The 26988-nt window shown below is 37.2% G+C and overlaps 1 protein-coding gene across 1 annotated transcript in view; it reads right to left on the reverse strand.

Annotated features, from left to right (window-relative positions):
- The window catches only part of LOC143891683 (uncharacterized), a 93635-nt gene extending 66939 nt beyond the window's left edge, over window positions 1-26696 (reverse strand). The window contains exons 1-4 of the mRNA XM_077396225.1: window positions 26416-26696; window positions 25571-26174; window positions 8827-9386; window positions 8434-8742 (exon numbers count right to left, since the gene is read on the reverse strand). Coding sequence (XP_077252340.1) covers window positions 8434-8742; window positions 8827-9386; window positions 25571-26174; window positions 26416-26696 — 1754 coding nt within the window. The remainder of the gene's footprint in view (window positions 1-8433; window positions 8743-8826; window positions 9387-25570; window positions 26175-26415) is intronic.
- Window positions 26697-26988: the final 292 nt, after the last annotated feature.

Consider the following 26988-nt stretch of genomic DNA (forward strand, 5'->3'; position numbering starts at 1 on the left):
TTAATTGTTTCTAGAATAAAATTTTCTTTATATAGGACTCTTATAAGGTAAATTTTCCATAAACTAGAGTCGTCCAGTTTCTTTATGATTTTCTATGGTTTGCTGAGTTTATATTTAGAGGTACATGTTAATCTTTTGAGTAAATGAGTTAAGGAAGAATATGTCTTTTGTTCATGTGATATAGTATATACATAAGTGTGTAGTGAAATGCTATGGTTCCAATAAGAATTAAATTTTGTCCTTCATTAAGTAGTATTGTATGATTTTCAGTTTTTTTTAAAAAAAGGCAATGATTTCAGCTCATATTTTGATTTAATTCAGTCCAATGATTCAGCCCTGTTTTGGCTTAATTTAATTCATTAGTTTAGTCCTTGTCTTGTACAGTTTAGTCAATAGTTCAGCCCCTATTTTGACACAATTTCAGCCTTTGTTTTAACACAAAACAGCCCCTGTTTTGACACAATTTTAGCCTTTGTTTTAACACAAAATAGCCCCTGTTTGGACACTGATTTATGTACATTTTCTGCACATTTCTGCCGTCCACTGTTGCACGTAACTACTGTCCTGTATTGTGTATATCTGCTGCCCATTTAGTTCTGCCCACAAGCACATAACTGCTGTCCTGTATTGTATATATCTGCTGCCCATAGGTTATGCCCACAAGCACATAACTGCTGTCCTGTATTGTATATATCTACTGCCCATTTGGTTTTGTCCGCAAGCACATAACTGTTGTCCTGTATTGCGTATATCTGCTACCCATTGGTTCTGTTCACAAGTACATAACAGCTGTCCATTGTTGCTCAAAATTTGACAAAAGCAATGTGAGAAAAGGAGTTTTATTTTGGCTTGTATCCTTCCAGTTGCAGAAATAATTTTGTCATTCAAATGGTTGTTTCATTTATTAAAAGGGTCATAGAATGTTTTGTTAAAGAATGAGATCAGATGACTACTCTATTCGATATTATCGACATGAGTACTGTCTGATCTCAAGGCGGGATATAGAACTATTATCATGTGTATATGATATCAGATGATTACTTTAGCATCATCTGATTTCATCCCCATATTGGGGTGGTGTTTGTGGTTGGGCATAGAAGTGTTTGATATTGTTTTCTTTTACTTTATTAGGCTATCCAGCGGCTGGTCTGGACTAATTAATGTTGTTTATCATTTTATGATTGCTATAGATTGTGTATTTTTTTTTATTGAAAATTCTTCTTTGCTTAGCACTTGATTTATTTTTATAAGAATAGAGTGGAATTTGCGATTATCTGGTAGCTTTTTCTTCTCTCTTTGATAGACTAACACAGTCTTATAGATTGCTGTTAATTTTCTTTAGATACTAGAATCCCCTCTCATTGCAAGGGCGATGAAGGTGATAGCCCAAGCCCATCCTAGGAGACTTGTCCAGTCTTGCTAGCATTTTTCTCTATCTCATCTCTGTGCTTAGGAGACTTGCCTAGTCTCGTTAGCATTTTTCTCTATCCTACCTCTGTGTCTAAGAGACTTACCCAGTCTCATTTTCTTGCTAAACCTCCTCTTTGTGCGTCTTTTGGTTTTGGGAGAACACCCTACTCGGCTTGGCATCATACCCCTACCCTTATGGGTATTGGGTTGCACATTTGTTGCACCCTAGGGCTAGGTAGCTGTCCGGCCCGGCTGGGTGTTTTACCTTTGCCAAATATGCACAAGGTCTCTTTTTTCCTTGTTAGCATTTTTCTCTATCTCATTCTCTTACTAAACCTCCTCTTTGTGCGTCTTTTGGTTTTGGGAGAACACCTTACTCGGCTTGGCATCATACCCCTACCCTTATGGGTATTGGGTTGCACATTTGTGGCACCCTAGGGCTAGGTAGCTGTCCGGCCCGGCTGGGTGTTTTACCTTTGCCAAATATGCACAAGGTCTCTTTTTCCTTATTACTTGTGAGCTTTATCTTAGTTTGATAGTCCACTAGCATAGGAATCCGTCCTTAGTCTAGAGAGTCAGTCCTCTTGTTCAAGAATCAAATTCTATCATCATAGGGGTTAGGATTCTATCCTACCTCTCATCAAATCATGTGTTTTTCTATCCGCTCCTGCAAGGTATAGGATTCTGTCCAACCCTTGCAGAGTTGTTATTCTGTTCATTCCCCCGCAAAGCATAGGATGCTGTCCAACCTTTGCGGGATATCCGGAGTCTGTCCTCCCCTTATGATGATAGGATTTGTCCCCCTTGAGTCAAAAACACTTAAAAATAACAAAAAAACATTTCAAAAACACTTAAAAATTCAAAAATATCTTAAAATCCAAAAATCTCAAAAATTTTGAGTCTTTCAGAGTAGTTAGGGAATTCTGTTTCCGAACTACGTTGGCTTGATCCCTTTCAACAGGGTACGTAATGCAGCTTGGGATCCACATCCCAAGTCCAGCCAAACCTTTAAAAATAAGCATTTTAAATCTTTCAAAATTACAAAAATCTTTCAAAATATTGTTTTTTCGAAAGGATCTTCCTCTAGAGTTAGGAGGTTGTCCTAGTTAGAGAGTTTTTGAGTCGGGAGTTGCTCCCTCGTTCGTTGTTTGTTTGTTGTGTGTTTTATTTGTTTGTGTTAGAGTTAGGAGTGAGTCCTAGCTAGGAGTTTTACGCCTCCGTCCGGTCAGTTGGCGATCCACATCGCCAATTGATGACTAGGTCTAAGATGCGATAGATCCTACTGTTTTTTTAGGATATATAGCCTAACTACACATAGATTATAGGAACCACCTGCATTAGCTTAGGGCTAACCTGCATTTAGTTAGGGCATATAGGGTGTCCTAAAATCTACAATCCATTGGAATTTAAATAATCACACAAGAAGCTTTAAGAAATAGTCCGGTCTTTTAGATCGAGTCTAGGATAGAGGTCTAGATGTCTTAGGCATCATAGCTTAGAATAGGTGCGAAGAACTACGTTGCCTTGATTCTCGTGGAGGCGGGGATACGTAGGCTTCTTTGGATGAACATCAGATCATCTAAAGACTCGGGCCTAGGTATAGATTAGAGTCTTAGGGTTGTATGGTATCGAGTCATTTTCTATGTTTCGCAGTGTTTTCTTACTTTATTGCGCAGACCTTATGCTTTTAGCTGTAGCATGCATGTGTTTGCACATCAGAACTTAGACACCAATTTAGGTTTGACATTCATAACCTAATTATTCTCAGGTGACATTTTTATTTCTTTTATGTGTGTTTATTATTCCTCCGAGACATGCATGATTAGATAGATGTCTTCTCGGAGATTTGTGTTCCCATTTCATATGATTTTCGCCCAAAACTCTTCAAAATTATTAAGTAAATGGCATAAGAGACCAGGTGTTTGCACTTGGGCGGATGAGGTGCTCTTTAGACCTTCCGAATTCGTAACCAGGCACGAACCTTATTTTATATCTCTGGTTATCCGTTGCAACAGAGCATAGTATGGGATCCAGGGCCCATTTGCCTTTTTCCTTGGATGGCGACTCTTCTTTGTTTAAGGTACGCCTCGAATCTGAGCTAGTCCCCGAATCGAGAGGTATCTCACCTTTTTATCGCCACTCATGCTGTAAGAGGCATTCTTCTTTCGAGAGTTCCTTGGTAGAGCTCTCCATTCACGTGGATGATCCATAGAGACCTTAGCGCGTGGGGGGCCGTCCCTCACCGCCGCCTCTCTCGGATCGGGGTCCACACCTAGTGATGATGTCAACAAGCTTTAAGGCATGTTTTGGGATAAGCATATGAGGGTATTGAATCTTAGATTTAGTTGCTGAATGATGAAGATTGAAAAATTAGAAAGCTTCTTATTTTAGGAACTTTGTAAAACATCAATCTTTTATATAGGAAACCGTATAGATGGGGTCAAGGTGGCTTTAGCCAAGTTTTGGGATAAGGATGAGATGATATTGAATCTTAGATTTAGTTGATAAAGGATGGAGATTGAAAAAATAAAAAGTTTCTTATTTTAGGAACTTTATAAGACATCCATCTTTTAGACATAAGAAACCCTAGAGATTGAGTCAAAGTGCTTTTATCCAAGTTTTGGGATAGGGATGAAATGGTATTGAATCGTAGATTTAGTTGGTGAAGGATGGAGATTAAAAGACATAAAGTCTCTTATTTTAGAAACTTTATAAAACATCAATCTTTTAGACATAGGAAACCCGAGAGATAGTGTGAAGGAGCTTTTAGCTAAGTTTTGAGATGAAAATGAGATGATATTTAATCTTTGATTTAGTTGACAAATGATGGACATTGAAAAAATAGAAACTTTCTTATTTTAGAAACTTTTTAAAACATCCATCATTTAGAAATAAGAAATAATAGTGATGATATCAACGAGCTTTAAGCCATGTCTTGGAATGAGCATATGAGGGTATTGAATCTTACATTTAGTTGATGAAGTATGAAGATTGAAAAATTAGTAAGCTTCATACTTTAGGAACTTTATAATACATCCATCTTTTAGACATAGGAAACCCTAGAGATGGAGTCAAGCTACTTTTAGCCAAGTTTTAGGATGAGGATGAGATGGTATTGAATCGTAGATTTAGTTGGTAAAGAATGGAGATTCAAAAACATAAAATCTCTTATTTTAGAAACTTTATAAAATATTCATCTTTTAGACATAGGAAACCCTAAAGATAGTGTGAAGGGGCTTTTAGCTAAGTTTTGAGTTGAAGATGAGATGATATTGAATCTTTGATTTAGTTGATGGAGGATGGAGATTGAAAAAATAGAAAGTTTCTTATTTTAGAAACTTTATAAGACATTCATCTTTTAGACATATGAGACCCTAGAGATGGGGTCAAGGAGCTTTTAACTAAGTTTTGAGATGATGATGAGATGGTATTGAATCTTAGATTTAGTTGATAAATGATGAAAATTAAAAAATAGAAAGTTTCTTATTCTAAAAACTTTATTAAACATCAATATTTTAGACATAGGAGACCCTAGAGACGGTGGGAATGAGCTTTTAGCCATGTTTTGAGATGAAGATGAGGTGATATTGACTCTTAGATTTAGTTGATGAAGGATGGAGATTGAAAAATAGAAAGTTTCTTATTTTAGAAACTTTATGAAACAATAATTTTTTAAACTTAGTAAACCCTAGAAATGGTGTGAAGGAGCTTTTAGCCAACTTTTGAGATTAGGGTGAGATGGTATTGAATCTTAGATTTAGGTTTTAAAAGATGGAGATTGAAAAACTAGAAAGTTTCTTATTTTAAAAACTTTATAAAACATTAATTTGTTAGACTTAGTAAACCCTAGACATGGTGTCAAGGAGCCTTTAGGCAAGTTTTGAGATTAGGGTGAGATAGTATTAAATCTTAGATTTAGGTTATAAAGGATGGAGATTGAAAAACTAGAAAGTTTCTTATTTTAGAAACATTATAAAATATCTCTCTTTTAGACATAGGAAATCCTAGAAATGGTGTAAATGAGCTTTTAGCCAAGTTTTGAGATGAGGATCAGATGTTATTGAATTTTAGATTTAGATGATAAAGGATGGAGATTGAAAAAATAGAAAGTTTATTATTTTATAAACTTTATAAAACGACCATCGTTTAGACATAGGTGACCCTAGAGATGGTTTGAAGGAGCTTTTATCCTAGTTTTAGGATGATGATAAGATGGTTTTGAATCTTTGATTTAGTTGATCATGGATGGAGATTGAAAAAATAGAAAGTTTCTTATATTAGAAATTTTATAAAACATCTATTTTTTAGACAAAGGAAACCCTAAAGATGATGTCAACGAGGTTTTAACCGACTTTTGGGATGAGAATGAGAGGGTATTGAATCTTAGATTTAGTTGATGAAGGATGGAGATTGAAAAAATAAAAAGTTTCTTATTCTAAAAAGTTTTTAAGACATCAATCTTTTAGACTTAGTAAACCCTATAGATGGTGTCAATGAGCTTTTAGCCTAGTTTTGAAATGATGATGAGATGGTATTGAATCTTAGATTTGGTTGATGAAGGATGGACATTGAAAAAACAGAAAGTTTCTTATTTTATAAACTTTATAAAATATCCATCTTTTAGACATATGAAACCCTAGAGGTAGTGTAAAGGAGCTTTTCGCTAAGTTTTGAGATGAGTATGAGATGATATTGAATCTTAGATTTAGTTGATGAAGGATGGAGACTAAAAAAGTAGAAAGTTTCTTATTTTAGAAACTTTTTAAGACATCAATCTTTTAGACATAAGAACCCCTAGAGATGGTGTCAAGGAGCTTTTAGCCAAGTTTTGGGATGAGAATGAGAGGGTACCGAATCATAGATTTAGTTGATGAAGTATAGAGATTAAATAAATAGAAAGTTTCTTATTTTTGAAATTTTAAAAAACATTCGTGATTTAGACAAAGGAAACCCTAGAGATGGTGTTAAGGTGCTTTGAGCCAAGTTTTGGGATGAAGATGAGATGGTATTGAATTGTAGATTTAGATGGTGAAGAATAGATATTGAAAAATTAAAAGTTTCTTATTTTAGAAAATTTGTAAAACATCCACCTTTTAGACATTGGAAACTTTATAGATGGTGTCAACGAGCTTTTAGCTAAGTTTTTGAGATGAAGCTTAGACGTTATTGAATCTAAGATTTAGTTTATCAAGGACTGAGATGGTAAAATTGAAAGTTTCTTACTTTAAAAACTTTATAAAACATCAAAATTTAAGAGATTGGAAACCCTATAAATGGTGTGAAGTTGCTTTTATCTAAATTTTGAGATGAGGATTAGATGTTATTTAATTTTTGATTTATTTGAACAAGGATGAAGATTGAAAAAATAGAAAGTTTCTAATTTTAGAAACTTTAGAAAACATCAATCTTTTAGACATAGGAAACCATGGAGATGGTGTGAACGAACTTTTAGCTAAGTTTTGAGATGCGGATGAGATGATTTTGAATCTTAGATTTAGTTGATGAAGGCTATAGATTGAAAAAAAAGTTTCTTATTTTTGAAACTGTATAAGATATCAATCTTTTATACATAGGAAACCATACAGATAGTGTGAATGAGCTTTTACCCAAGTTTAGAAATGAGGATCAGATTGTATTGAATCTTATATTTAGTTGATAAAGATTGAAAAAATAAAAAGTTTCTTATTTTAGAAACTTTATAAAACATCCAACTTTTAGAGATTAGTGATCTTAGACACGGTGTCAAGGAGCTTTAAACCATGTTTTGGGATAACGAAGAGATGATACAGAATCTTAGATTTAGTTGATGAAAGATGAGAATTGAAAAAATAGAAAGTTTCTTATTTTATAAACTTTATAAAACATCTATCTTTTAGACAAAGGAAACCCTAGAAAATAGTCAACGAGTTTTAGCCAATTTTTGGGATAAGAATGAGAGGGTACTGAATCATAAATTTAGTTGATTAAGTAAGGAGATTCAAACTTTATAAAAGTTCATCTTTTAGACGTAAAAAACCGTTTGGATCCATGCCGGGCGGTTGCGCTGAGGTTGCCACTTCTTCCGCCCGAGCCAGGCGTGGTTCTGGAGACGGACAGCTTGGACAGGGGGAACGCGGCTTAGCGTAGCCTGCTTCCCACTGTCTCGCTGGTGTCCCATGGCTGCGGGGGGCAGAGGGCTATTCGTTGATGGGGAGGTACCTCTCGATTCGGGGACAAGCCCGGATTCGAGACGTACCTTAAATAAAGAAGAGTCGTCATCCAAGGAAGTGGGCCCTGGATCCCATACTATGCTCTATTGCAATGGATAACCAGAGATATAAAAGAAGGTTCGTGCCTGGTTACGAATTTGGAAGGTCCGAAGAGCACCTCATCCGCCCAAGTGCAAACACCCGGTCTCTTATGCCATTTATTTATTGATTTTGAAGAGTTTTGGGCGAAAGTCAAATGAAATGGGAACATATATCTCCAAGAAGACGTCTACCTAATCATGCATGTCTTGAAGATGATTAATAAGCACACACAAAAGAAATGAAATAAGTGTCACCTAAGAATAACTAGGTTATGAGTGTCGTACCTAATTGGTGTCTAAGTTCTGGTGTGCAAACACATGCATGCTACAGCTAAAGGTATAGGGTCTGTACATGAAAGTAAGAAAATACAACAAAACACACATCACGACTTGACTCTACAGCCGACTCGACACAACAAATCCTAAGACTCTAATGCAATACTTGACTCGGACCAAGATGGCCATCCATCCTGGCTGCTCTACCTATCTCGGCCTCGGGAAGAATCAGAATCAACGTAGTTCGATGACCTTTTTTTTTATGGGTAAACTGGGGTTAGGCAGCCCCCGACCAGAATTAATAGGAGCAAAAATTACATAGGGGGGCCACATGGGTAGCAAAGGCAAATAGCCAAACGGGATACAAGGGAGGAGCCCTGATATAAGTCAGAGGGAGGGCTAAAGACATAACAAACAAACCTTCAAGATTTAACAAGACGAGATTCCATAATCTATACAAGCGAGGGTAGATATGGCCAGCTGCATGTAGCTCCAGAATATCCCTAAGCATTGGGGGAATAATAGATGGCGAGATGTCAGCCCCTTTGCAACAATAGTCCGGCTTCGACAAAAAGTTAGCAGCACCGTTCGCTTCTCTCCAAGTGTGGGACAATTTACATTTCTGAGTTTGTAAGAGAGCATCTTGAATTTCTTCTACAATTGGAATAGCTTTCCAGGGACACTCCCACTTCTCTAAGATCACATTCACAGCAGCCAAAGAATCAGATTCGATCCAGATGGAATCATGCCCTCTCAGTAGAGCTAGCCTGATTCCATGAAGAATTGCTTTCATTTCCAGAATATGGATCTCCTCACAGCCCAAACAAATTGAAAACATGGCATTAACCTACCCAACAGAATTTCGAATTAAACCACCAATTCCACCCTTCCCATTCTGAACAGCTGCATCTGTATTTTCCTTGATAAATCTTTGCTCCGGCCTGACCCATGAGCAGAATTCTGCATCTGTCCTCACTTGTAAACTTGGTAAGCCAAAATGGGAAGTAATTTCTTCATTTTTCCTGCTCTTGACATCTCCAATTTGAAGATGAGCTAGTCTAGAGTGGATTGAGCTGATGCTGCTTTGGAGGATACCGGTCTTATGGCAAGGTGTTTTACCATGCAGGCGGCTATTCCTTTCTCTCCAGATCATGTACACCAACACACAGAAACCAATCCTCATAATCGAAGTGGCCTGGCCATCCCCTTTACACTTTTCCCTAACCCACATTTCTTCCTGTAAGAGGGTCTTTAGAGGTTTCCTCCTGTACCCACATCTCCAAGGAATAGACCTCCAAATCCAGGCCGAGTAGGAGCATTGGAAAAATAGATGATTCACAGATTCTGGCTCAGCTTTACAGAGGAGACAATTTATATCTCTGTTTGAGCCAAGGAAGAATAGCCTATGACGCTGTAGACACCCCCATTTTGCTAGGCTTTAAAAAGCAAAAGATTCGGTAGTATCATCAATTTTTATATCTGTATTCAGCATTAGATTAGGCATCCATGCATTTTAGGGTAGATTTCATTTCATTATGAGAGTTTTGAAATTGATTCGCAATCCTGAAGGTCTCTAGGGGGTTCCTTTGGCCTCTGAAAGATGAAAGTTCAAGTTTCCAAGCAAATGAAAAAACCTGCTATTTTTAGAATTTTCAGGGTGTCCCTCATTTTTGCCTATTTTGCACTGCAGGGGTATTTTGGTCATTCCCGATGTGTCTCGTTTGACTCCTGAGTTATATTTGAGAAATCTTGAGTGATTTTACAAATTCTGAAAAAGCTGCTATTTTTAGAAACTCATGGGGCTTCCACATTTTCATCATCTTATGGATATTTCAATCATTTCTCATATGTCCAAAACCATCTCGAGGGTACGACTGATGGATTATGAGTAATTTCGTAAGCTTTGGGAAACCTGCTAAATTTAGATCTCTCAAGATTTTCTCTTAGTCTTGCACTTCGGGGGTATTTTAGACATTTCCAAACATATCATATTTGGTCCCTAAGTTTTATCTAAGAAATCTTGAGTCCGTTCATAAATTTTCGAAAATCTGCTATTTTTAGAATTTCTCAGGGTTTTCCCTAGTCTCGCCAAAATTCTAGCACCTTAGGGTAATTTGGTCTTTTCCTGTGTAATTCTTTTGATCCCCGAAATATGTCTGAGAGATTATGAATGATTTCCTGAATTTTGGAAAACCTGCTAAATTTAGAATTTCTCAGGAATTTCGCTTAATTTGGAAATTTTAAGTGTTGAGGGCATTTTGGGTATTTTCAGGGGATACCAAATGATTCTGTTTAATATTGCTCACCGAAAGGACCCAATTTTAAAAGTTTCTATTTTTGAAGTTTGACCACAAAGGCTTTTCATTTTTAATTTTTCCCTTTAGGGGTGAACCAATCTGAGGGTATTTTGGTCGCATTTGGATGTCTAACAGTCAAGTAGGGGCATTTTGGTCCGAAAAGTTATTTCCCAAAAAAGATGGTCCGGTCATGTGTGAGGGATGCACCATAAATGTCAAATGGGTTGGGTCCATATATAGAATGTTGAATTTAGAAAGATTTTATTGATTTTTTTAGGAAAAACCCGAAACCCGTGTGAAATGGCCCATTGGGCTAAAGCCCGCAAAGATGGAGCTCATGTGGGTTCACCCATATGGGTCAACCACCATGGTGGGCGGTCCACATGGTTGACCCACATGAGTTGAGCACCCACCTTGATGATGTCACAATGGTGACATCATATTTGTTAAAAGAAAAATAAAAAGAATAAAAAATGAAAAGAAGGAAAGAAGGAAAAGAGGAATGATTGATTAAAAAGGTTTTCTTCCAAAGAAGCAATGTGGAATGAGAATAACATGTCTTGATTGACAAGAAATTAAGATTGGAATCAAATCCAATTTGGAAACAAGAAGAAAGAAAGCAAGAGGGAAAAATTGGGAACAAGCCAAAAAGGGAGCTCTCACATTGGAAATTACTATTTCTCTCTTAACCCTAACCTTTTTTTAGATAAAAATCAAGGCAAACAATCCAGAAAAGGGGAAAAAATCCAAATTCGTCCATTTTCTCTCTCCTCCCAAGAATTTTTTTTTTCTTTTCTCCCTTGAAGTGTGATCTCTCTCTCAAGTGTTCTTCCAAAAAGGAATTCTTGAATTCCTTCTTCTTCTCTAAGGCATCATACAATCAAGAATTATTGGAGTGTTCTTTAGGTCTTCTTCATCATAAAAAAGGGTGCAACAAAGCGTATACCTCGGATCTACGCACCCTAAAGACAAGGAGCGCGATCAACGTGGTGGAAATTAAAAAAAAAAGCAAAGAAAGAAAGGGAAGAAAGGACGTAGGATCGAGCGTCGGCGAGATTTTTCGGAATTTTTGGCTTTTGAATTCGGTGAGGATCTCCATCACAGGTAGGTGAACTATTCTCAGATTTTTCCAGGATTATTTGGTATCCTTTATATATTTTTGCATGGTTTTTAGCATTTAATTGAATTTAATTCGATATTATATGTGTGTGCTCAAAATCATGATCTACATGAGTGTTTCAATTCCGATTCGTCCCGAAATTTAATACACTGATCTATTTAAATAGACTAAAATAACCATCGGATTGGATCGGACATTAAATCAAAGGATTTTGAAAATTTGAGTGAAGAGTAGAATTTCATTTAAAATAATGGGTGAGAAATTACAAAAGTTGAAAAAATAGCTATCTCAGGATGATTTGTTTTGTGGAATTTCAAATTTTTCTTGTGTTCATCACATTAGAACAAAGTTAAAGGACATTTTCAGGAGTCGTAATTTTCTCGAAAATCGTGTTTTAAAAATAGAAAACTCTTCAAAAACATCTTTTTGAGGAAGAAAAATAAAATATATACTAAAAAGATTCCAAAATTAATGAAATTTCGTGGAAAAATAATATGATACTGATACATTCTACCATGAAGTTTTGAGAATTTTTGGATTTTATTTGATATATTATTTAATATTTTCTTTGAAAATTATCAGATTTTATGAGAATTTGTACTGACATCAGATCACAATTAAAATTCTCAAAATTTTTACAGTAGTCTTATATTTCATATTTCTTGCTACTGTAAAAGTTTCCATAATCTGGTCTTAAAATTGCAAAATCCGAAATTGGTAGTAAATGGTTTTTAAAATTCATGAAAATCTCACAGAATGCTATGTTTACCCATATCTTATTTCTGTAGAAGTTTCAATGAATTTAGATTTCTATGTTTAGTAGTTTCTGTGTTATTTTAACAATCTGGTCATATTATTGTTAAATCAAAATTAAATAGGAGCTTAATGTAAAAATCTGTAAAACTTTTCCAGTAAGCTACATACATTCCCATCTTGGTGCTGTAGAAATTTCAATCCATTACAAATTCGTTTGCAATAAATTCACTTGTCAAATCACTCATACGGTTTAAAATTGATAAAATCCACTCAAAATTGAAATTAATTAAAAATCATTACCAAAATTTCTAAAGAACCTTAAATTTTTGTTACATATTATTAATTCTTTAATCCATTGAAACAGAAATCTTAGGATCTTTAGATTTCCCTGGTAAAATGGCCAGTGCATCCATAATCGTATCCCAATTGCAACCGATCTTTGACAATTTGAATATTTAAGCTATATCATGTTATTGGCTCTGAGGTTACTGTCCACGAAAATCCTGAGATATGCCAGGCAATAAGGTGTTATAACCTAAGTATTAAATTACACAAGGAAAGAGCGCACGATTCCCTTCCTTGGATGCCATTCGAGGCTGAAATTGGAGAACCCTAGAACCTTTGGTATTCCTTAAATGTCCAGAAACTGAAAATCCTTGAAATCTGAAATTAATTAACTTCAAGAACTTGAATCAATTTATCTCATGTCTTTCGGAACCATTGGATTATGGTTTCCGATATAAGAATCATTAGAGCCCAACTTAGGAACACTTATGTCAGGTCGTGTCCTAGGTCTTAGGGAGTCTTAGGTTTTAGGGAGTCCTAAAGTTAGGAGTCCAGCCTCATCACGGACGTTTGCTGTGGATAGCAACCGTGCCATAGGTCTAGTTACACTAGTCACCCAAATTTTTCCTAGGACAAGCCTAGTTACCTAGGATGTAGGTTAACCTGCATTAGTCTAAGGGACAACTTGCACTTAGATAGGATCATATAGCATCTTAGATGAAATCCTAGGATAATAAAATCTTCAACTTGAATTAAATAACTTCTCTTAAAACTGTTGAAACAGTCAATCCAGTCTAGATCCGTGTCTTAGTTGAGTTAGGCATAAGTAGCTTAGCTTAGGTGCACCGAACTACGTCGACTCTTATCCCAGTGAGGCTTGGGAACGTAGGCAGGTTGGATGCTTGATGGCATACCAATCACGAGTCGGCTCCACAACAAATTGTGTGGTTTTGTATATAAATTTTCTTGTAAATGCTTAATTAAATCACTTAGGATTTTTCCATGAAATTAGAATTTTAGGAGAACTTTCACTTAGATTGAATTCAAACAAATTAAGAAATCAAGATACACATTTAGGATCTACATTGAAATTAGAACATAGGATGCATGTCACATAGTTCGCACATTAACAAAGAGTTGAATGAGCAATTTAAAATAAATTTAAAAGAGTTAACTTTTGGAATTGAAGACCGATTATCGGGCAGGAATGGTGCATGTGGTGGATAACTCCCCATACCTTCCATTCTTGTAACCAGGTAACGAGTCTAGATTTCTGGTTAATTATGGGTCCTAGATCCCACATCTAGGTGGCGACTCTGTCACTCTCTTTTTTGTGGAATTCGGATTGCCTTAGTGATCCCAAGTTCACATAAAAGATGAATTAAAATCAATAATAAAAATGCACACGCCAATCGCGTGGGTACGAGAGACCAAGAGAGAGCGTGGCGGCTCGCGCCCCACCCCTCTCGCGGGATCGGTTCTCACAGTTTGGCGACTCTGCTGGGGACCACCTAACTTCATTAAAATTTAAAAAGATAACTCATTTGAATTTAATTTAACTGGCTCATGAAAACTCTATTAGATTAGTTTGTATGTTTTATTTTCTCATCGCATTTTACTCAAACTTAATCTAACAAAACCTGAAGGCATCATAGATTGGGCACACTTATTGCACACACTTACATCACTTGGATCTAAACCCTTGCATTTCACGTGCACGCACATCCTATTTTAGGAACCCGGAGTGTTATCTAGCATGGTTGACTGGGATTTCATCACCTGGTGCCTCTGTGCTAGAGAAGCATTCCACTCTTAGCCTAGTACCTTTATGGTACGTAAACGGATCTCTTGTTCACGTACTGATACGCCGGACACTGGTACAGTATATCGAACATGGATTCGTGCTAAGGGAACTCTTGGCCTTATCCCTAGATTAACCCACACATGCATGTAGTATACGAACACGTGTGCATCACATGTGTGAGCCTAGTTTAGGATATCCTACCCATTTGTGTATAGATTAAGCCGCAGTCCATCTTCCAATGGCTACGATCGGTCCTTAGGTACACAAACAAAGTCATGAGTCGAGATCCTATCTCCTCTCCGCTAGATTAGGATTAAGGTTTGATGCCTTCAGGTAACACTGATAAAATGTGTGAAGATTAAAAACTTTCCCTTTGGGGTTAGGATATAAATCCCATCATTTCCTAAGATCTCATAGGATTAGTTATTCTTGATCTACCCGTTGAAAGTAATCCTATGCAATCTCATCTTTTGATCATGTGTCTATCATTCGCCTCTTGTGATTCGATTATATCTTCATTCCCATCCTCAATTGGCAAGAATTGTGTCTCAATCAATTGATCGTGCAATCTTGATGATCTGATCGTACTTGTACCCTTAGTCTTTTCTTACTCTAAGGGCAATCTTTTTCAAGAATATTTTGCTAAGTCCTTCAGAGTTCACTCTCAGAATCCTTGAACTAAGGGCATTCCCCTATTATGAATCTATCATCATTGTCATGTCTTGGTCCTTTAGGATTCATTCTATTGTCTCAAATTACTTGCTTAAATGTGTAATCTTTTTCTTAGTCATTGAGAATGAACACTCCTCGAATGTCAAGCTCATATACCGTTCTTATTATTTCCATGTTAGGACTGTTCGCAGCTGAAAATCTAGGAAAGCTTCTTGGGTTTGAATCTATTCGTAGTCAGTGAGGAAGCTAATTCCCCATTTTCTTTGGAAGCGTCTCTAATCCTTATCCTCACCAATGGCCGAAAACCAGAACAGTCTTCCACCCGCTGCTATCACCGATACTCTCACTTTAATTCTCCAGCAGCTTCAAGAACTCAAAGAAGAGAACCGAGTTATCAAGGCTCAGCTTTCTGAGAAATTGGGACCGTCGTTGTCCAAAGATAAAGGGCCCATGCACCATACAGCTACTTCAGCAGCACCTGCCCAGCCAGTATTCATCCCTATCCCTGATAAAACCGAAGAAGATTTAGAAAAAGAGCAGTACAGCGAGGATCGTAGTAGGCCTTCTCAGTCCATGGTTGATAAAGCAGTTATGGAGAAATTAGAAAGTCTTACCAAGAAGGTTCAGGACATCCAGTTTCAAGACCAGGGTGGTTTCAATCCAAGTGACCTCACACTGTTTCCCGAAATCCGTCTCCCTGCCAATTTTCAAATGCCGGATTTCGACAAATATGATGGTGTGGGTTGTCCAATCACCCATTTACAGATGTTTACCATCATGTGTCAGCCTCAAGGCTTATCTCCTGAGCAGATGGCTCAGTTGTCCCCTGTTTCACTTACTAAGGTTGCTAGAAGGTGGTTCATGGTCCTAGACAAGACTCGTTATAGGACATGGAAGGATATTGGTGAGCAATTCATCAGGCAGTTCAAATATGATGATGAGACAGAAATCACTAAAAAGGATTTAGAAAGAACCAAGCAAGACTCGAGGGAGTCCTTTCTAATTTTTGTGAAGAGATAGAGAAGACTAGCAGCCCAGATGATGGAGCGCCCTTCTGAAGAAGAGCAGGTCCAGATAATCATGAAAAATATTTCCCTCCAACTCCAGTATCACATGTCGTTGCAGTATTATCCGGACTTCAAACACTTTATCGTGGCAGGCACCCAAATAGAGGAGGCTATGGCTCAAGGTGTATTCAACCGAAGTAACCCGAATACCAGAGAATTCAGGAAGTCTCCATCAGCTGAAATTAATAACCATTCCCACTCCAAGCCTCAGCCTTCAAAACCTCAGAACCCCATGGTGATGGACTATACCCAACCTGCTGTCGCACCTCGACCACAGGCCCAGACAAAATTTACCCCTCTCCCTCTTCCACCATCTGAGATACTTAAGGAGTGTCTAGCCTCAGGTCGCATAATCCTGCCCGACATTAGGACTCTTCGTAATCCTTTACCAGCAAATTGGCGAACAGATCAGAACAGATCAACACTGTGGATACCATAGAAATTCCGGCCATCTCACTGATAATTGCATTGCCCTAAAATTCAGGATCCAGAGGTTGCTCGACAACAAAGATCTTGTGTTCGAGCCAAAACCCGATAACCCATTACCTGGTCATGCAAACCCTGCTGCTGCTGTCAGTGCTATAACCATAGGGGACCTAAAATTTGATCCTCTCACTCTTATTTGTGCCTTAGAACCTACCTTTGAAACGTCTGGGTCGGAACCTTTTGAAGAAGAAGAAGATACAGACAGTGAAGATGTTCTAGTAGCTGCTATCCTGATATGAACCAGCCTTCGCCGAGCCTCCGAAGCTAGACAGTTGCGGCAGTTAAAGTTTTAGTCGTTTACTATTTTATGTTGAAGTCAGTCATCATGGCCAGTACAATTGTTGAGTCCAGTTTTACAGTTCAAGGTTAATGCCTAGTCCAGGCAAGTTATCTTTTGCTTTTCTCTTTATTCAAAGTTGTGAATCCTGAGCATGTTCAGGATAGGTCGTCGTATGTAATAGCTTTTTATTTAAATAAAAATTTCAGTTCCAATAGTTCACTTGTGTCTGTTTCTTTAGTATGCTTCTGATCTTAAAGTAAGACTCCCTCCTCAAATGAGGACAAAATTGACGAAACTCCACTTGAGTCACAGCAATTACTTGAACAAGAGGAGGAGCGTCAATCCCAGCCTTTCAAAGATGAAATTGAAGTGGTAAACATTGGCACTGAAACTTTGATTCAGTGAATGCCGATTAAAAGTACATTACCCTCTGAAGAGTGTGAAGAATTGATAAACTTATTTCAAGAATAAGAAGATTGTCTAGAAAAGCTACAACCGATACCAGGGGCAAGACATAGATAGAAAGCTCAAGAGAATGAAGAAAGTGAAAGACATATGCTATACAAGGGGCATAGAGCGGAAACAACTTTCATATTTCCAATCAATGACCTCGGTTCTCAAATTCATAACATGAAGCCAACAAATTCAAGATAAGAAGTTCAAGAGCAAGTATTGAAAAGTGATCATCAAATATCAAGAGTTACAAATTCATAGATGGAGGATGTCAAAGAACACGTTTTGCTCTATGAAAGTCGAAAGCACAGATTAGAATCTTGAAAGAAGAAGATCAATTATCTCTTACCTGGAAATGCCGTCAAACTCTGAAAAAAGAAGAAATAAATAATCAGTACCAGAGGGACTCTAGTAACCTAGATCGATTCCCAATCTGAACATCGGAAGGCCTCCTTTGGCCGATTAAATCCCAAAATCAGAACCCAATGTCAAAAGAATACCGGTTTGCAAACCCTTCGAGCCTGAATCAAATTTTCTTGAAAACTCATCAAACTCGGGGCATTCGCCCCGAACTACGCGAGACCTGATCCCTACATTGGGGTATATAGGCAGCTCAGTTAAATCGAGTTCGGTCGATTCAAAAAGAAGGAAATAAATTCAATCCTTTCAGAAAAAAAGAAGGGACAAGTTCCAAAAGAAGAGAAGTCAATTATTCCAGAAAAAAAAATCAATTAACCTTCAAACAACTTATCTTCAAACTAGGGGCATTCGCCCTGAACTACGCACGACCTAATTCCTACCCTGGGATACGTAGGCAACCTGTTCACAGGTTCGGTCGAAATCTTTGTTCAACCGTAAGCCATTCTTTGAAAAGCCCTATCTTGCCTATAAAGTCCTTCAGATGTTCAGAATGAAAGATCTATTCCTAAAATATAAAAAAATGATGAATAAGAAAGAGAACGGAGTTTGAAGATCTGCTAGACTGAAAACCTGAAAGGGCAGTCTAGGCAAAATTTAAGATCATTCCCCTGCTAAGTTGAAAACCCGAAAGGGCAGGCTTAGGCAAAAGCTAAGGGGATGGCCTGCTGGATCAAAAACTTAGAAAGGTGGTTCAGGCAAAAGTCAAGGCTAACACGGTCCGCCAAGTTAAAAATCCCGAGGAGGTGACTTGGTCGCGATAAGAGAATCATTATAAGAAGGCTACAGCCGGTATCAAGACTGAAGATCAATTGGAGTTCAGGCAAATTCAAGTGGCATCCTCAAAACTGGGGGCATTGAAGCTAAGCAATCTTAGGGATCGTAATTAAATCCTTGAGGCATTACTGCTTTAAGGAAAAAGTCCAGTGTATACCAATTGAAAAAAACATTCCTTGAAAGGATAGACTTACTAAATAAAACGTTAACTAAGTCAGAAGCATTACTGTGTCTGTCAGTGTAGTTAGTCAATCTTTGTTATTCTATGTTCACTCCTTCAGGGCTGCTCAATCCTTTGAGTAGTGCCTTTTATCTAAGTTTTCTCTTTAGAAAGAGTCAATCGTCGTTCTTATGTCCAAACGATGCAACTGTCTTGGTGAAGGAGGCCCGGCCTCGGCAGCTCCCTGCGATCGTATGAAAGAGCTCGGTAATCTAGTCAAGCAGCCTCATTTCAAAGAAGATCAACTCAAAAAAAATCAAAAGTAGAAACATCAGAAAGCCCAGCTTCCGTAAAAAGATCATACCCCAGGAAGGCACCTTAAGCTTGGAAGAGCCTGAGATGCAATGGTGGTTGAGCCAATTTCTCAGAAAGATGAACCATTAAAATTCAGAATCTCCTTCCAGTTAGTTAAATACTATCCTGGTCAAGAAATATTTATCTAAACACCTGTCAAGTGGCAAATCCCACTTTTCCATGATTATATCCAAGAGAGCCGTTGTTCTAGATTACCAATTTTTAGTATCTTGTTCAAGGTTTCAGTTATCAAAATCCCCAGAAGATAAGACCAACAGTCTCTTTGAGAAAAATCTTGTTGAAGTTTCATAAAAGTGTTCCTAATCCATTCTTGTTAGTAATGGTTCTTCGTTCCTAAGGTTTGCCGTTTCATCATTCGTCAAAGTCCTAGCTTCCAATATCTTTGTCGGGCACGATCTATAATATCCCCGATTTCATTGAGTTCAAAAAATCAAAAATTCATCAAATCCAATCTTACGTCAAATTCAAGTTCATGAAAAATCTTTAAATTCTTCGTTGTTGAATTCATCAACCAAAGCTATCTCGTTTCTTTGAGCCCGTTTGGGAACGGTGCCTCTTTTCTCGAGTCCATTTGTGAATGGTCTCGTCTTCTCCTTGAACCCGTTTCTGAACGGTGTCTCTTTTCCTCGAGTCCATTTGTGAATGGTCTCATGTCCTCCTTGAGCCCGTTTGTGAACGGTGCCTCATTTCTCGAGTCCATTTGTGAATGGTCTCATATCCTCCTTGAGGCCGTTTGTGAACGGTGCCTCATTGTCTGAGTCCATTTGAAATTGGTCTTTTCTCTTTGAACATCATATAAATGTGATGTCTCATTCCTTGGAATTCGTATAAATATGATATTCTATTGTCCCTGAGTTATCCTTGAGCATCATATGAATATGGTGTCTCGTTTTCTAGAAATTCGTATAAGTACGTCATTTCATTCTCCCTGAGTCCATTTGAAAATGGTCTTTTCTCTTTGAACATCATATAAATGTGATGTCTCATTCCTTGGAATTCATATAAATGCGATATTCCATTATCCCTGAGTTATCTTTGAGCATCATATGAATATGGTGTCTCATTTTCTGGAAATCCGTATAAATACGTCATTTCATTCTCCATGAGTCCATTTGAAAGTGGTATTTTCTCTTTAAACATCATACGAATATGATGTCTCTTTTCCTTGGAATTCGTATAAATACAATATTCTATTATCTCTGAGTTATCTTTGAGTATCATATGAATATGGTGTCTCATTTTCCTTTGCATTCGTATAAATACGATGTTCCATTATCTCTGAGTTATCTTTGGACATCATATAAATGTGATGTCTCATTTCCGTGGAGTTCCTATAAATGCATTGATTCATTCTCTCCAGGTCCATTCGAAAATGGTCTCTTACTCTCTTGAGCACCATACAAATACGATATCTCATTCTTCCTTAGTCTATTAAAAAATAGTCTCTTATTCTTCTTTGGGATCCATAAAAATATGGTTGTCCATTCTTTGGGAAACCATACAAAGTCGGTGTCTCATTCTGATATCTCATTCGTTGTGGGCCTATACAAATACGAGGCCTCATTCTTGTTGAATCCATTCGAAATGATATCTAGTGTCCTTTGAATCCATATAAATATGTCTGAGCTCATTCAAAAATGATGCTTCGTTTTCATTAAAAATCTTTTGAAAGTCATCCATTATTCTCTCTAAGACCATTTGGGAATGGCGTCTCATTTCCTCGGAAACCGTTCAAAAATGGTATTCTTTTTTTCCTCCGAAAATCCGTTTGAAAATGGTATCCCATTCCTTCATTGCCCGTTTGAAAACGGCGCCGCATCATAATCATCTTTTGTTCTGGATTGCAAGATTTTTGCACCCAAAAGAAATCCGATTCTCTGTTATTCTAAACTGTCATCTCATGGTGTTTAGAGTAAATGATTTTGATATATGTTCAAATTCTAGGATATCATCTAGGGTCTTGCATTATGTTAGGTTGCATTGTGTCTAGAGAGTCCTTTGTCGATCAAAGCTACGCAAAATGGCACTGTCACTTTTGCTTTGGTGTTCGATGACTATGTCATCTCTACCAAAGAGGGGCATCTGTAGACACCCCCATTTTGCTAGGCTTTAAAAAGCAAAAGATTCGGTAGTATCATCAATTTTTATATCCGTATTCAGCATTAGATTAGGCATTCATGCATTTTAGGGTAGATTTCATTTCATTATGAGAGTTTTGAAGTTGATTCGCAATCCTGAAGGTCTCTAGGGGGTTCCTTTGGCCTCTGAAAGATGAAAGTTCAAGTTTCCAAGCAAATGAAAAAACCTGCTATTTTTAGAATTTTCAGGGTGTCCCTCATTTTTGGCTATTTTGCACTGCAGGGGTATTTTGGTCATTCCCAATGTGTCTCGTTGACCCCCGAGTTATATTTGAGAAATCTTGAGTGATTTTACAAATTTTGAAAAAGCTGCTATTTTTAGAAATTCATGGGGCTTCCACATTTTCATCATCTTATGGATATTTCAATCATTTCTCATATGTCCAAAACCATCTCGAGGGTACGGCTGATGGATTATGAGTAATTTCGTAAGCTTTGGGAAACCTGCTAAATTTAGAATACCATCTCTTAGTCTTGCACTTCGGGGGTATTTTAGACATTTCCAAACATATCATATTTGGTCATAAGTTATGTCTAAGAAATCTTGAGTCCGTTAATAAATTTTCGAAAATCTGCTATTTTTAGAATTTCTCAGGGTTTTCCCTAGTCTCACCAAAATTCTAGCACCTTAGGGTAATTTGGTCTTTTCCTGTGTAATTCTTTTGATCCCCGAAATATGTCTGAGAGATTATGAATGATTTCCTGAATTTTGGAAAACCTGCTAAATTTAGAATTTCTCAGGAATTTCGCTTAATTTGGAAATTTTAAGTGTTGAGGGCATTTTGGGTATTTTCAGGGGATATCAAATGATTCTGTTTAATATTGCTCACCGAAACGACCCAATTTTAAAAGTTTATATTTTTGAAGTTTGACCACAAAGACTTTCCATTTAAAAATTTTCCTTTTAGGGGTAAACCAATCTGAGGGTATTTTGGTCGCATTTGGATGTCTAATAGTCAAGTAGGGGCATTTTGGTCCGAAAAGTTATTTCCTAAAAAAGATGGTCCGATAATGTGTGAGGGATGCACCATAAATGTCAAATGGGTTGGGTCCATATATAGAATGTTGAATTTAGAAAGATTTTATTGATTTTTTTAGGAAAAACCCGAAACCCGTGTGAAATGGCCCATTGGGCTAAAGCCCGCAAAGATGGAGCTCATGTGGGTTCACCCATATGGGTCAACCACCATGGTGGGCGGTCCACATGGTTGACCCACATGAGTTGAGCACCCACCTTGATGATGTCACAATGGTGACATCATATTTGTTAAAAGAAAAATAAAAAGAATAAAAAATGAAAAGAAGGAAAGAAGGAAAAGAAGAATGATTGCTTAAAAAGGTTTTCTTCCAAAGAAGCAATGTGGAATGAGAATAACATGTCTTGATTGACAAGAAATTAAGATTGGAATCAAATCCAATTTGGAAACAAGAAAGAAAGAAAGCAAGAGGGGAAAATTGGGAATAAGCCAAAAAGAGAGCTCTCACATTGGAAATTGCTATTTCTCTCTTAACCCTAACTTTTTTTTAGATAAAAATCAAAGCAAACAATCCAGAAAAGGGGAAAAAATCCAAATTCATCCATTTTCTCTCTCCTCCCAAGAAATTTTCTTTTCTTTTCTCCCTTGAAGTGTGATCTCTCTCTCAAGTGTTCTTCAAAAAAGGAATTCTTGAATTCCTTCTTCTTCTCCAAGGCATGATACAATCAAGAATTATTTGAGTGTTCTTTGGGTCTTCTTCATCATAAAAAAGGGTGCGACAAAGCGTATACCTCGGATCTACGCACCCTAAAGACAAGGAGCGCGATCAACGTGGTGGAAATAAATAAAAAAAAGCAAAGAAAGAAAGGGAAGAAAGGACGCAGGATCGAGCGTCGGCGAGATTTTTCGGAATTTCGGCTTTTGGATTTAGCGAGGATCTCCATCACAGGTAGGTACACTATTCTCAGATTTTTCCAGGATTATTTGGTATCCTTTATATATTTGTGCATGGTTTTTAGCATTTAATTGAATTTAATTCGATATTATATGTGTGTGCTCAAAATCATGATCTACGTGAGTGTTTCAATTCCGATTCGTCCCGAAATTTAATATACTGATCTATTTAAATAGACTAAAATAACCATCGGATTGGATCGAACATTGAATCAAAGGATTTTGAAAATTTGAGTGAAGAGTGGAATTTCATTTAAAATAATGGGTGAGAAATTACAAAAGTTGAAAAATAGCTATCTCAGGATGATTTGTTTTGTAGAATTTCAAATTTTTCTTGTGTTCATCACATCAGAACAAGGTTAAAGGACATTTTCCGGAGTCGTAATTTTCTCGAGAATCGTGTTTTAAAAATAGAAAACTCTTCAAAAACATCTTTTTGACGAAGAAAAATAAAATATATACTAAACAGATTCTAAAATTAATGAAATTTCGTGGAAAATTAATATGATACTGATACATTCTACCATGAAGTTTTGAGAATTTTTGGACTTTTTTTGATATATTATTTAATGTTTTCTTTGAAAATGATCAGAGTTTATGAGAATTTTTACTGACATAAGATCACAATTAAAATCCTCAATATTTTTACGATAGTCTTATATTTCACATTTCTTTCTGCTGTAAAATTTTCAAGTGATTTGGATTTTTTTTCTTAAGGGTTGTAGAGTAAATCCATAATCTGGTCTTGAAATTGAAAAATCCGAAATTGGTAGTAAATGGTTTTTACAATTCATGAAAAACTCACAGCATGCTATTTTTACCCATATCTTATTTTGGTAGAACTTTCAATGAATTTAGATTTCTATTTCTAGTAGTTTCTATGTTATTTTAACAATCTGGTCATATTATTGTTAAATCAAAATTAAATAGGAGCTTAATGTAAAAATCTGTAAAACTTTTCGAGTAAGCTATGTACATTCCCATCTTGGTTCTGTAGAAATTTCAATCTATTTCAAATTCGTTTGCAATAAATTCACTTGTAAAATCACTCATGCGGTTTAAAATTGATAAAATCCACTCAAAATTGAAATTAATTAAAAATCATTATCAAAATTTCTAAAGAACTTTAAATTTTTGTTACATAATAATTCTTTAATCCATTGAAATAGAAATCTTAGGATCTTTAGATTTTCCTGGTAAAATGGTCAGTGCATTCATAATCGTATCACAATTGCAACCGATCTTTGACAATTTGAATATTTAAGCTATAGCATGTTATTGGCTCCGATGTTACTGTCCACGGAAATCCTGAGATATGCCAGGCAATAAGGTGCTATAACCTAAGTATTAAATTACACAAGGAAAGAGCGCACGATTCCCTTCCTTGGATGCCATTCGAGGCCGAAATTGGAGAACCCTAGAACCTTTGGTATTCCTTAAATGTCCAGAAACCGAAAATCCTTGAAATCTGAAATTAACTAACTTCAAGAACTTGAATCAATTTATCTCATGTCTTTCGGAACCATTGGATTATAGTTTCCGATATAAGAACCATTAGAGCCCAACTTAGGAACACTTATGTCAGGTCGTGTCCTAGGTCTTAGGGAGTCTTAGGTTTTAGGGAGTCCTAGAGTTAGTAGGCTAGCCTCATCACGGACGTTTGCTATGGATAGCAACCGTGCCATAGGTCTAGTTACACTAGTCACCCAAATTTTTCCTAGGACAAGCCTAGTTACCTAGGATGTAGGTTAACCTGCATTAGTCTAAGGGACAACTTGCACTTAGATAGGATCATATAGCATCTTAGATGAAATCCTAGGATAATAAAATCTTCAACTTGAATTAAATAACTTCTCTTAAAACTGTTGAAACAGTCAATCCAGTCTAGATCCGTGTCTTAGTTGAGTTAGGCATAAGTAGCTTAGCTTAGGTGCACCGAACTACGTCGACTCTTATCCCAGTGAGGCTTGGGTACATAGGCAGGTTGGATGCTTGATGGCATACCAATCACGAGTCGGCTCCACAACAAATTGTGGGGTTTTGTATATTAATTTTCTTGTAAATGCTTAATTAAATCACTTAGGATTTTTCCATGAAATTAGAATTTTAGGAGAACTTTCACTTAGATTGAATTCAAACAAATTAAGAAATCAAGATACACATTTAGGATCTACATTGAAATTAGATCATAGGATGCATGTCACATAGTTCGCACATTAACAAAGAGTTGAATGAGCCATTTAAAATAAATTTAAAAGAGTTAACTTTTGGAATTGAAGACCGATTATCGGGCAGGAATGGTGCATGTGGTGGATAACTCCCCATACCTTCCATTCTTGTAACCAGGTAACGAGTCTAGATTTCTGGTTAATTATGGGTCCTAGATCCCACATCTAGGTGGCGACTCTGTCACTCTCTTTTGTGTGGAATTCAGATTGCCTTAGTGATCCCAAGTTCACATAAAAGATGAATTAAAATCAATAATAAAAATGCACACGCCAATCGCGTGGGTACGAGAGACCAAGAGAGAGCGTGGCGGCTCGCGCCCCACCCCTCTCGCGGGATCGGGTCCCACACACGCGTACTGAGCCTGTTTTGCATTGCTTGCCAGGTAGTAAAATTGTGTCTAGGGATATGGCCTTTATTCCAGACTGTCTTGAACCAAGGGACCTCAGAGCATCTAATTCTACTTTGGTTCCAAGCTGATCTCAGAGAAAAATTCCCATTAGGGTTGTTCTTCCAAATGATTCTGTTAGCATCGTTGTTGGAGTAAAGCCCTGTTCTCATAATCTTATTGAGTTGGGGCATATGAGGCTGCTGAGTTATATGATCCCAACTTCCATCTTGCTTCATGTTTTCTATAGATATCTTCTTCGTTATGCAGAATAACTCCCCTTCAGATGTTAGAGATTGGACAGGTCCATCCGGATGCCAAGGGTCAGTCCAGAAATCAATGTCTCTGCCTTTTCCCACACAATAATAGCAAAGATAAGGCTTTGCCAAGTCTCTACAGTTAAAGATGCTTCTCACCCCCCAGGGCGATTTGGAAGGCATTGGTCTATTCCAGAAGCTACTTTTCTTTAAATATTTGACTTTAAACCAGCAAACCCACAGGGATCTCCGGTTATGAACAATGTGCCAGAGGAGTTTCAACTGGGAGGCTTTGATGATGTCAACTACTCTGTGAATCCCCACACAACCTTCTTTTTAAGGTCTACATAACGATTCCCAAGCAATCGGGTGGTACTTCTTCTGATGGTCATCCCCCCCCCCCCCAAAGAAAGTTCCGAAACATTTTCTCAATCTCGAGCAAAATTTCCTTGGGAATGTTGTAAGTGGCAAACCAGTATACCTGGAAAGAGGTGAGGACAGATTTGATCAGTTCAATTCTCCCTGCCCTGGATAGCTTTTTATTATTTCACATGCCCAATCTACTCCGAATTTTGCTAAACAATGGTTGGCAATCTTGGCTGGACAGCCTCTTGGTGATCAGGGGAAGGCCCAGGTATTTAATTGGGAGCATTCCTTCATTAATGCAGAGGCAGTCTTTAATACCTACAACAGATTCGATGTCTGGGATGATAAAAATCATTACATCATCAGCATACATGACATGGTTTATATAGAGATTTCCTTTAGAAAAAGGAGTTTTAATTTTACCCATGGCTTGAGCTTTATTCAGCAAGCAGGAGAAGATTTCCATTACCACACAGAATAGAAGCGGGGACAGGGGATCCCCTTGTCTTAGCCCATTAGTGGACTGAAAGAATCCCTTCGGGGATCCCATTGAGAAGCACGGAGAAGGAGGCTGAGGCAATGCACTTAGAAATCCAGTTGCACCACATAGGAGGGAACCCAATCTTGGTCATGAAACCAAGGAGGGCTCCATGAATAACATAATCATAAGCTTTTTTCAAGTCGAGCTTAATACACAGGGCTTTAGTGTTGGAGACCTTGTGGAAGTTGTGACACAGATCATAAGTGAGGAGAACATT

This window comes from Tasmannia lanceolata, unplaced genomic scaffold, assembly GCF_043159265.1.
Source record: "Tasmannia lanceolata isolate RefF3 unplaced genomic scaffold, GAP_Taslan_0.1 ptg000015l, whole genome shotgun sequence".
Lineage (NCBI taxonomy): Eukaryota > Viridiplantae > Streptophyta > Magnoliopsida > Canellales > Winteraceae > Tasmannia > Tasmannia lanceolata.